We start from the raw sequence: 13,045 nt of genomic DNA on the forward strand, positions 1-13,045 counted from the left end.
ACTTTTGATAAATATATGGCTGTAGTTACTTAGCAACTTACTGTTGTGAGTTCTATAGTTTTAAATAGAAATTTATAGATCAAGCTATGCGAAGGCATCAGTCATCGGTCAAATTAACTATTTTCAGCATTCTTTCCAGTTTCTGGGTCTAAAATCACATATTTCCTCCCCTAGCAACGAGTCGACTCACCCACTCTGCCTGAGCTTATACAGAACCCTCTTACTCAGAAGCGCATCTGTCTCCTATAGAGATTGTCATATTATTCAAGCAGCTCTGCTGCATGTTGATAAACTTCAATGAAATGTCATGTAAAATATGACAAATCTTATATTCTGAATGCCAATTCTTTATCTTATTTCGTGAAAGTACACTTTACAATTTTGATAATGAATATTTGATTTTTTTCTCAAAGTCTAAGATCTTTCTCATAAACTTGTCACCAAAACTCTTGACCAAAACCCAAGAGTATCATTGGTCATCCTTGTTCGTCATCATCGAAGAGATTAGGATTGAAGTAAGAGTTGATTTACCCGCTGGGAACCACATGTCGCCATCAAACAATCTCTTACTTTCAAACACGTGGGTCGACAGGAGCTCCTGAGCCTCGGGCAGAACGCATTTGGGACGTCTCGTGATCTCTGTCTGATCATGCTGGAGCCAGATGTGACCGCAGGAAATGTAGGAGTATAGGGAACCCAACTGAGTGCTCTCTTTTAACTTAAGTGCTAGTCGTGACTTCTTGAGAGCTGTGAACGCACAATACGAATAACTGTCAGCATAATGAAAGAGAAGCAGATATTGTGTCTGTGTAGCAGCTAGTTCATAATGGAAAACATTTCAAGGAAATGCTTTTTATTTTCTTAGGTAAGACTTTACACCCTTGCTTAAAACGTTAACATTTACTTTACTTACGATGCTATAATTTCCTCAATAACTTTCTGTTTGGTTTTTCTGTTCCAATACCACCCTCAAAAATACAAGTGTTTTCAACATCTCTCATTTGGTGATTTAATTTCATTAGCCATTCTTATTTCGTGCTAAACATAGCCTTGAAACTTGTCACACTTTTTCTTTGTCATTCTTACGAAGTTTTTTATATTACCCATAAAAAGAAAAGAAAATTCATTATTCTATCACAAAAATGATCTATCTGCATATTTATCTATTCTTTAGAAACATTGCTGAGGATTTAATATATATTTTACTTCATTCGCATGTAATGTTTTTGTTCGGCATGGATTCCCATTTATTGATAGATATGAATTATAAATAAATGTTTATTTTTAAGGTTTCATCGCAATACATAAATAAAAAAGTTAACATTCATTAAATGGTTTTTCTAAGGCCTAAAAGTGGTACCAAAATAACAAGATAGATATGATAAATATCCCAATGAATAACTAAATTCATTATTTTAAATAAAAATACTGTGATTCAGAATTTAAAAAAGTAGAACAACAAGAAAATAGAGAAAAGAAAAACTCGTTAGTTGGAGAAAGGTTTGTGAAATATGTGATGAACATTATTTGTAAATACGTCTGAAATATGCAATGAACATTATTTGTAAATACGTCCGAAATATGTGATGAACATTATTTGTAAATACGTCTGAAATATGTGATGAACATTATTTGTAAATACGTCTGAAATATGTTAGATAAAGGAATAGATGTTTGAATTATTTAAAGATGTGCATAGATACTTTATTATGTGTGTATTTACTTAAATATCACATTATCTTATTTTGAATTAGGTAAATTTCGACCGAACACAGCAATATCATATAATATAATGCAATATACTATCATTAGGAAATGCTTTAATCGTGTTATGATCTGGAGAAGTTGTAGTTGAGAGTTCTTATCCCTGTAAACATAAACCTGTTTGATTTCCTGCCACTAACATTTTTCTACTTAAATATAAAAATTTTGATATGTATAAAATTAGAAACTAATCCTTTGCCTTAATGACTCTATAAATAGTATTAAGTCGAAAACAACGTAAATAAATGAAGAAGAAACTAAATTAAATGTTTTCATTTGCCACAAATATGTAGACGTTACATTAAAACGACTTTGGAGTTTCATTTCATCTTTAAACTTCGTGTCGCCATGTCCGGTCATCCGGTCGTAAGCTAACTGACGACAGTGCATATTGACAATAGCCTCGTAGCAATATTTCTATTGCAAAAGGCTCCATGGTCAGTCTGTCCTGCGACTTGACCGTTACGTCTTCGTTTTGTAGGAAATAGTATGAATACTCGTTTTATTCTTCCGCTACTTAAGGAATGCGACGGTTGAACGTGAAACATGACTGTAAACCTTATTTTGATAAACCTATACCCTGAAGATCTCGTTGCTAAAATGGAGATCCTTCTTCATTATGTTGCGTACTGCTGTTCTGGGTTAAACGTGAAACATGACTGCAAACCTTATTTTGATAAACCTATACCCTGATAATCTCGTTGCCAAAATGGAGATCCTTCTTCATTATGTTGCGTACTGCTGTTCTGGACAAGAGGACGCCTTTTGCCTCCACTTTTTTATGTTTGTAGATTTTCACCTATTAATAGACGCTGCACTTTATTTACCACGACTTGTTGAAGGTCTTTTTCTGGATGTTTCTGATTTCCCAATTTGATTACTTTCCATTAAGTACATTATTATTAAGTTCCATTAAGTACAATGAGTATCCATGTCTGGTCCCCGATCTGACCACATCTTTATGGTCAATGCGTATAAATATTTTCTGTCGGAAAAGACTACTAAATACTTTCCCAAAAGCATACAATTTTCGGCGACTTTGTATCGACTGTAATTGTCACGTGACTTGCTAATCTATATATTCAAAATGTTTTAATAGAACGTACTCAACCCTTTATTTATTCTATAACGATAAGTAGAGGTTAGTTAAGAATTCGATTGTTACATAAGATAATATATTACCAATGCACGTAACAATATTCAAGGTGTTAAACCTTCATATGTCTTAACCTTCTTATTTCTAGTTACTGCATAATGTCAAAGATTATTAATGCTTTCGAAATATTTGTAAAATTTAATTCAGTGACATTTTATAATCTGTTACATCTTACTCTTAGTGATCTCTTATGAGCATCATTTTTCTTCTTCTTTTTAATGATGTATTTTTCTGTTCGTTGTGCAATTTTTAATTTTCAAAATACACAAATCAAACTTTTTTTTACACGTCAGAAAATATTAATAACCACATCGATAACTATTTTCTATAATTGCTCAACATTATCAAGTTCTGTTGGTCGACATGAAACGGATTACCTGGAACATTTATATTCTAACCAGATTTGACTCTAATCGTGAAAATTTAACAGAAAATAAAAATATTCTGATACCTATAAATATATTTTATCCTGCTTATTGTATCCTAAAAGTAGATAACTCTTCTACAGTTTATATAAAACAGATAATACTCAGCTTTTAATGATATTTCAGCAACCAATATGATACACTTGAAAGTTTTCTTCTCGAATCAAAGGTGCAAGTAAAAAAATTAGCCGAGAAGAGAAAAACGTCCAGATGTTCAGTTAACTGGTTGCGAGCAAAGTGGTCTGAAAACTTTGTATTCATTACATCATAAACTGATGCTCCACTTCATAATTAAACATCTATTTTATGAAAGTTTGCCGAGTAAGTGAAGAACGCTAAACACTATTTACAGTTTCCTTAACTGAACAATTTAAAGAAAAAAACGTATTTAAACTGACGATGGATTTGTAATAAAACGTCATCCTGACATGAGAAATACATTATTCTAAGTAAATTTGTCTATTTCTAATACTCTTTTATCCTAAGGCCGTTGACACCTACACCTTTAAAGGGCTATATCTTATTGAGGACTGTCTATTTAGCAGCAGGTTATAACTTATGCGTAAGCTCCATGCACTTATACGGTTTTAAGACTCGTTATATCTTTAAATACGCATACATGCGCCCTCCATGAGTAAAAATCTCCATCTTTTATCAGTGGTTAAATTTGATGCTGAAAAAGTTTTCGTATTAATACTTAGAGCTCATATTTTCTTTAATTTTGTCATTATTGTTCCACGAATAAAAGAGAAAGAAAAAGGAACACGTCTTCTGTTGTAAAACAATTGTAATGCAATATTCTGTACGCAACTTCAAAAGTATTATATTCGTGTCTAGCAGAGTATTAAAAATAACTTAGTTGATAATTGTCAGATAATGAAATATGTAGAAAGATAACATCTGATAAGGAAAAATAGAAACTTTGTGTATTTCTGTGTATGTCTTTTTCCAAGCCATTTGGAAATGACATTTTATGATTTTTTGGTGTCTTGAATCAGATCTTTTATAAACATGCTTGTAACATTAAAACACTGGGTTAAACAACGTGAAACCTTGCAGAAATATATGTTTGAAATGATTGCACATTACAAACGGACCAACAGTGAACTGTTCATACCTCCTTTTTTGATCTTGCCTTCCATCACATCGTAGAAAGGATAATCATACTTTGGGTTAGACACTATATGATCGTGCGACATTACTACATCATCGACCGTTTTGCCTACTCTGTTTTCTTAATGTAAAATAATAAATATTTTCATTTTCGAAATTATCAGAATACTACCATCTCACTGACCTTTAATTTCTTACTTATTAACAAACGATCATCGTCTGTGGCATATAAGAAACGTGTAGCTATTTGTCATCGTCTGTGGCATGTAAGAAACGTGTAGCTATTTGTCATCGTCTGTGGCATGTAAGAAAAAACTACAGGTCTCATTCCGGTCAGATCATAAAAAAGTTTAGTTACTTTTCTGTCTCAGATCTTAGTATCATATAATACTTTAAATAATGCTTATTATAACCATTTACTGGCCATTCTTTTAACCTCGCACGATATCGACTCGTTACTTGTTCTTCATGTTTTTATTCCAACAAACTGATATGTATATGCAACAAATGATTTTGAGTCGTTTTGTATATTTGTAAACAATTTCGACATGACGAAACCAAATAGCTACACCGCTCTACAAAAAGAACCAAGCCAAATAGTTAAAGTCAAGGGAAGCATACGAAATAACAGAAACAATCTGCCGCATCACTGACTTTTAAGTATGTTCTTGTAATTCGACTGCTTCTAGCTGTTCAAAATAGTCTTTTGAAGAAGTAGCATTCTGAATTTTAACTGCTTCAAATGAGTTTTTTTTTTCTTTTGTACAGGCTATGTTTAGATAGTTAAACGGTTTTCCTTCTCAAAACGTGCTACAGCTTCTACATGAAAATAGTACAACAAGAAATTGCATAGATTCCAATATTTCATGTTAATGTAACGTATTTGTCTCGGTGTCAATGTCTCCCCTATTTCACAGTATTTTCTCGGTTGGTTTAAAAGTTCATAAGAAAAACTGAGTTAATCAGTGATAGGATAACATTAGAATAATTTATTTTCAAAACGTTTCATGAACTATAGAATTCCACCGTAGACAATAAACTACATAAAGACACATCCCCAATATTTAAAAAGGGAATAAGCATCGAAGAAGGATTTAGTACTACATAAAGACACATCTCCAGTATTTCAGAAGGGGATAAGCATCTAAGGATTGAGTACTAACTTATTTTATTTATGTTTTATTCACAGATTTCATTGGATTTTATTGACCTATATATTGTCGACAATATATTAATTGTTTCGTTTTCAATATCAAATACAGGAGATAATGTAATAATTACGTGTGTCCTAATTAAAAGTAGTATTATAAAGAAGAAACTTATAATATGCACAGATCTACTAAACATTAATATAAAAAAAAACTGTTTTGATGTTCATTCGGTAGTTAGCATTGTATACACACCCATGATGTGCTCGTGTATTATAAAGATGTTTAGATCGAATAGACGCTATTGAAGTATTGATGTTTCACTACAGTGTTAACAACATATGTAGATTAACGACGTACGTAATAGACGTCGACTGTGTATTGGTGTTTCTTAATGATGGTAATAACATATAGTTTGACGACATAAGTATTGGTGTTTTATGATTGTGTCAACAGCATATATAAACTAACATACGAAATGGTGCTTTATGATGATGTTAAGAACATATACAGGCTATTTATGTATTGGTGTTTCATAATTTTGTTAACAGGATATATAGATTAATGACATATTTATTGGTGTTTCATGATAGTGATCTGATGGTTAGCGTGCTTGACTCGCAATCTACGGGTCGCGAGTTTGAACCCCCGTCACACCGAACATGCTCGCTCTTTCAGCTGTGAGGGCGTTATAATGTGACTGCCAATCCAACTATTTCGTAGGTAAAAGAGTAGCACAAGAGTTGGCGGTGAGTGGTATTAATTAGCTGTCTTTCCTCTAGTCTATCACTGCTAATTTATGAACAGATGTAAGCCATATATAAATATCCAAAACCGGTGTGTTGTGAAAGATTTTCGTTAACATGGGACTATGAAGGTTCTAATGAAACATCTCATAAGTATATTATACCCACTGATGAACATGTTATATACTTGGACTCAACACTTTGGTCAACAGATGTAAGCCATATATAAATATCCAAAACCGGTGTGTTGTGAAAGATTTTAGTTAACATGGGACAATGAAGGTTCTAATGAAACATCTCATAAGTATATTATACCCACTGATGAACATGTTATATACTTGAACTCAACACTCTGGTCAACAGATGTAAGCCATATATAAATATCCAAAACCGATGTGCTGTGAAAGATTTTAGTTAACATGGGACTATGAAGGTTCTAATGAAACATCTCATAAGTATATTATACCCACTGATGAACATGTTATATACTTGAACTCAACACTCTAGTCAACAGATGTAAGCCATATATAAATATTCAAAACCGATGTGCTGTGAAAGATTTTAGTTAACATGGGACAATGATGGTTCTAATGAAACATGGAAGAACGAAACAAACTATGCCTTAGTATTTGTTTGTTTGTTATTGTTGAAATTCGCGCAAAGCTACTCAAGGATTGTTTGCACTAGTCGTCCCCTAATTGAGAAGCGATAAACTAGAGGGAAAGCAGCTAGTAAACGCTGGCTGCTCTAACTGAATAGTGGGATTTGACTATCACTTGTATAACGCATCCACGGCCCCTTGGATTAGCAGTCCAGGCACTACTATAAGCCTATATTTTTTATGTTTATTTCAATGCTTTTTAGAAGTGAGTCTCTAAACTTTTTTTAATGTTTTAAAGTATATGAAAGTAGGTCATAAGTTTTACATAAGTTTTCTTATGCTATAAAATTCCATTTAGTTTCTATTTAGTAGCATGGTGATCATAACAAGTATTTCTGAAATGTATATGATATAATTCATACAAAAAAAAATGTTTAGTGAGTTTCATTTTATCATTTAAGATGTCTGATTAAAGATGGGGGAAATTCAATCGTCTATTCTTGGTTAATGTTTTTGTTAGTTTCTATTTCAACGTGACGTATATAAAACACTAGTCTCAATATCGCTGATTGAACTTACACGTGTTATGTCAACAATATTTAATTCCATGTTTAAAATAACTTAGGTGTTGCATTTAAGTACACGACAACCAGAAATCGATACCTAATCTGCTACTGTAAAATTCTTCTCTATTTCAGTTCTATATAAATAAGCGAAATATTAAGTTATCCAGAATCGTAATCTTATCTTACCGCTGCAAATACTGCTCCATAATTAATAACTTGGTATCTAATTAATGCTTTGAAAAGGAATGCAAGGTTGTTTAATTTAACCCTATTACCATGTGTGAAAATCAAAATAGAATACCACCTGGCTATAACCAGAAGAAATTAATTTAATAAACATGTTTTACTAACACTTATTCGATGTGAGAAAAGTTTATTAAACAGAGTTTCCTTCTAGATTAAGTTTCGTTTGATTTGTGGACTTTAATTTGTGTATAAAAATGGTAGTTTTATTTCTTTTTGTTTTTGTTCTCTATCTATTTTATCTAGTTTAAATTATTTGATTTTATTAAACTTATATGTTTTAACTAGATCAGTTTGTTATTATAGTGTATTTATCTAAGCATTTCTGTCGAGAAATGTATTTATTAGATTCCATTTTGTATAGTACGTATTACAAACAGAATTAATATGCCTTAACAAATCTCTAATCAAAATCCTCTGTTTAGTAACCTATCTTTATGAATTATGTATAATTTAATATAAATAATATATAATGCATGATTTGCATAGAATAATTACACAATATCCCTGCAAAATCATTTGTTAAAAAATAATAACTGTGTATGTACGTTTTACTTACAATCTGCTAAACTACAACAAATGTCCTTGCCTTCAAGAAGGCCTGATGAATGAACATATATTCTTAAATATATTATTACGTTAAAGGAGAAATTAGGGACTTTACGAAACACGTCACGCAGTCAGTTGTATAATCAGCCAATTTAACTTAAATCGTGGAATGGTTTCATTGTTAGCTCTTCTAACTAAAAATGTTTTATATATATTTATACGTTATAGCAGTTTTATAGGTCGTTAAAACTGATGTCAGATTTATTAAAGTGCCGTACCTAACGTTTCTAGCTTTGTTTGTTTCTTAAACACTATCTAATGTCTTCTTCGTCACGTTTAAAACTTGGGCACTACATAGATAATTGTAAAGGAAAAGTAGTTTCATTGAATTTTATAAGCCTAATAAGTAAGCACAGAATATGCAAATTTTAGATATTTAATAAAGTTTTTCCTGAAATTATCTTAAAGTAGACGTCTTGAAAATATGGCCTAACAATAACCCCTACGTAGACATGTGTTGAAGGATATCCTTCCAGATATTGTTTCATACAGTTTTGAAAAGCGTTTTCGTTTACCATGATAAATGCAATCATAAATAATTATGATAATTAATCAAGAATAAAACTTCAGAAATTATTATCTTATTGTTTTAAACTCCTGGTACTCAGTACATTGTTTTATTTTTTATCTGACTTATAAGTGTAGTTTTCATATAAGTTGGTGCTAATCCAACATCAGTAAAAAAAACAATGCCAATGTTTGTTTTACATCTTAAAACAGAAAAGTAATATTGGAAACTTAACACTGAATTAAGTGTACAGCTGACCTATTTGTTTATTTATCAATTGCCTCTGATTATATGCTGATTCATTTCCATTAAAAGTTGATTAAGACAGCTCGAATGATGTCATTTTGCCATACCGCCATTAATAGAAACTTTAAACACAAGTAATTTTCAAATGTGTTTAAATTATCATTATTTATTATTATTATGAATTTCAAAAAATAAGATTAATTAAAATATTTAGAACAAATGTTATTTACGTAAAAACATTTCTTGGTGATTAAAGAAACATAACTGCGTAACGTTAAATGTATTTCTGTAATTACACCAATCTCTTCGTATAATTACTTCGCGAAATTGGTATTAACAACTTTCGCAATTAAAGGTTTTATAATAACCACTTGGTTGTTGTATATAAATTAGTCAATAAATATACTTGTTTGTTTTATAGCGAAACCACTTTGGGCTATCTGTTGTATCTGGCGCAAGGAATCGAGCCCCGCATTTTAGCGTAGTAAGTTCGTAAACTTACCGTTGTCCACCGGGGGGACATACGTGTTTTGATTAGACCTCAACAAATACGACGATTAAGAGATAAATTAAATCGTATTTTGAATCCGAAAAAAAAAGAAACTGACATTCTACACACTTATATATATTCATGAAATTAATAAATCATGTAGGATGAAAAGTAAACAAATTGAAACAATAATCCCAATGACCTTAACTCTTCCAACATTCTACACACTTATATATATTCATGAAATTAATAAATCATGTAGGATGAAAAGTAAACAAATTGAAACAATAATCCCAATGACCTTAGCTCTTCCGAATGCTATAATGTTATCGGATTTCTTTTGTTGTCATATAGTTTCATGCACAAGAAATAAAAAAAATACCATTTCTGATAAATCGACCAAGTTAAAACATTACGAAATATTCAGTTCGTCGTAATTTAAGTTATCTGACTGATGCATGTAATTTAAATCTGTGTCTGATAAACGTGGAACTTGTGTCGTGTTTTACTACTTATCACTTAAACCTGTTCACTCGCCCAGGAGACTATTGAGTAACGTGAAAGTAAAAATAAACGGGTTTTATTTCGAGTATAAACATATTCTATCAATAATAAAACATTCTGAGGTATTTTTCTAAACAAAATATGTGAACATCCTTCACATTAGTGTTTCAAAGATTAATTTAATTATTTATTTACAAAGACATGTATTTCATGTAAATTATTATGTGCATATTAGGTTTCGGTTATTAACAATAAGATAATGCTAATTTTAAACGTGTTGAACAGAATTAACGGTTGTATTCTGGAAGCTAAACACAAAGGACAGAATATAAAAAATGAAGAACTGAAAATTGAGATAGAGACGCGTAAAATATGTTACCAATTTCGAACTTAAGAAAATACTTCTAGTTTGTTGTAAATAACAAGATGGTCTAGGTATTTCTCTAAACTTACAGTAATTTTTCTGTTCTGTTGTAAGAAGCATAAAGCAGTTTGCTAGTATGGAATGCCAAACTTGAATCACGTTTTGAATTACAAAGTAAAAGGTTAAAATCTTAGGTCCTGCATCTTAACAATAACTGAAAAGAAACGCAATTATAACGATTTTCATAGTTTTACTTTTCTTACTAATAAAACCTTTTATGCAGCAAAAGAAATATTTTAGTATAACTTTGTAGGCAGACAACATTCATCTTAGTATAACTTTGTAGGCAGACAACATTCATCTTCCTAAATTAGAAAAAAACTGATATCTAAATATCAAGAATAGGCAAAGCTGTTAATGTAATATTGGCGGAAGAAAATTAAAAGCGAAAATATATTACATATACAAAAAATATCAAGAAAAAGACTTGAAAATATAAAGAAAAAATTATGTATTTTTGTACTTGAAAATTAAATTATATTCCAAAAGGGAAGGATACATATATATCGCCGTAGTTTCCAACAGCTCTGATAAATGGTGTTTACAGAACGACTCTCTTGCCGAAACGATTATGAAAGTGTTCGTGCTACAGGAAAACCTCGCTGAAATAGGTTTTATTTGTATTCCCTTAGACAAACCATTATACTATGATTTCAACAAAAACAAAAGAACGTCGACTGAAATTATTTCATGAAGAAAAAATAAGAAGGTAAAATATTTATAAATGCTGTAGTCTACGGGAATAGTACAGTTAATGACGAACGAACAATATTTATAAATGCTGTAGTCTACGGGAATAGTACAGTTAATGACGAACGAACAATATTTATAAATGCTGTAGTCTACGAGAATAGTACAGTTAATGACGAACGAACAATATTTATAAATGCTGTAGTCTACGAGAATAGTACAGTTATTGACGAACGAACAACACTTGTTTTTGTTTTTTAATGGGCCTCGAACCCCACAAGTCTAATCTGTCAAGTTTGTTGATCTTGACGAGGTGCACCATTAAAACTAGGAAGAAAAGTAAAAATCTTTCATCACCAGCTGTCTTTACTATATCATTTCCTTAGTTTCTAATTAAGCCATAATCAGTTTTGATTTACAGGCCAAGTCAAACTCTAAACAGAAGCTGGTTTCTGATACAAATAGAAGTGGTGATGTTGACCACTTGTAACTGTAAACCGCATGTCACATTCCCTCTCCAAGTTATGACATAGCTGGGAAACTGTACGCTTAGCCTATGTGTAGAGTTTTTGTGTTCCAGTAATCACCCTTCTTCTTAAGTTAGCAGTATAAACTACTTTGTCCAGAGCTGTATTAATCTGCACCATCTGTACCAGCTAAAAAGGTGATTTAACATATGACTTTTTTTCCATGTCAGATTCAACAATCTCATTATTTTTTTTACACCAATAGCATGTAAGTAAAAAATAGGTAAGCGATGCTTTATTCATTTAAGTATTTTTGGTAGATAACATCTAAAATCCAAGTTATTATTTTTTTCCACATAGAACGATGATTTATTTTGTGTTACGGAATATTCTCTTACGGAACAGTAGTTTTTACAGTAGCTTTTCAGATATGCTGGTGTCAAATCTCTACGTCAGAATAACATAACTTCAAATAAAAGTAGTTTTTTCAATACATACATGTATATTTGGAAACCGATTTCCTTCCTTTGGAGGCCTATTTTGTACCTCGTTACTCTTCGAATAAATATGTATAACAGTGTAAACAAAAAACGTTTAAGTTCATTATGGTGAGGTTTATGACTGATTCATTAAACACTTGAAACTTTCTGTTGAATTGGTATTCCATACGCATGCGTCACGTAATTGTTTTTACCCACTTCACTTTACACGCCCATGATATAAAGAAGTGTATAGAAATCCCTAGCTCGTTTAACACATTGCTACAGGTAACGACATATTCTCCAAATATCATTCACGATACTAGTGATTTCATTATCTCACTTGTCTTTATTTATTTTTTATTTTTATTTGTAGGTAATGCACGGTTTCTTTCTATAAAGGCTTTAGGTGATTTCATGTTATTTTTAGAGACCAACAACGATATATCCTAATTGCAACCCGGGATACGTTTTTAATTAATCTACATTAACGTAATTACAAATATTTTAAGTGTCTATTTATGTGTATATCATTACAAACCAGAGTATTAAATTTTTATTTTTTCTCAGGTGATTGTTTCTATTACTGAAACGTCATGGTAGCAAACACTAAAAACCTGAAAATGGCTGTCACGGCTGGTGTACAAATCCTCATCATTGTTTCAATGTTCCCAGTATTTGCTGAAAGAAAAGAAGGTAAGATCATCTCAAAAAATATTATTGTTATTGTTTTTGAAAAAATATATCACTTATATAATTCAATAATTTGAAACACAGGATTAATATCAAGCAAATATGCGAAATTAATAATGCTTATCAAATAAAAAGTATTTTTAACAAGAAGTTTGTTTGTTTGTAGTTAAAAA

General features: G+C 31.1%; 1 protein-coding gene across 1 annotated transcript in view; it reads left to right on the forward strand.

The window, feature by feature from the left end:
* Positions 1 to 263: 263 nt before the first annotated feature.
* Positions 264 to 13,045, forward strand: part of LOC106460038 (irregular chiasm C-roughest protein-like) — a 64,651-nt gene continuing 51,869 nt past the window's right edge. Inside the window, exons 1-2 of the mRNA XM_022386646.1 lie at positions 264 to 865; positions 12,750 to 12,875. Of these exons, the coding sequence (XP_022242354.1) occupies positions 12,776 to 12,875 (100 nt within the window). The 5' untranslated portion in view covers positions 264 to 865; positions 12,750 to 12,775. The remainder of the gene's footprint in view (positions 866 to 12,749; positions 12,876 to 13,045) is intronic.

Source organism: Limulus polyphemus, unplaced genomic scaffold (genome assembly GCF_000517525.1).
Source record: "Limulus polyphemus unplaced genomic scaffold, Limulus_polyphemus-2.1.2 Scaffold697, whole genome shotgun sequence".
NCBI lineage: Eukaryota > Metazoa > Arthropoda > Merostomata > Xiphosura > Limulidae > Limulus > Limulus polyphemus.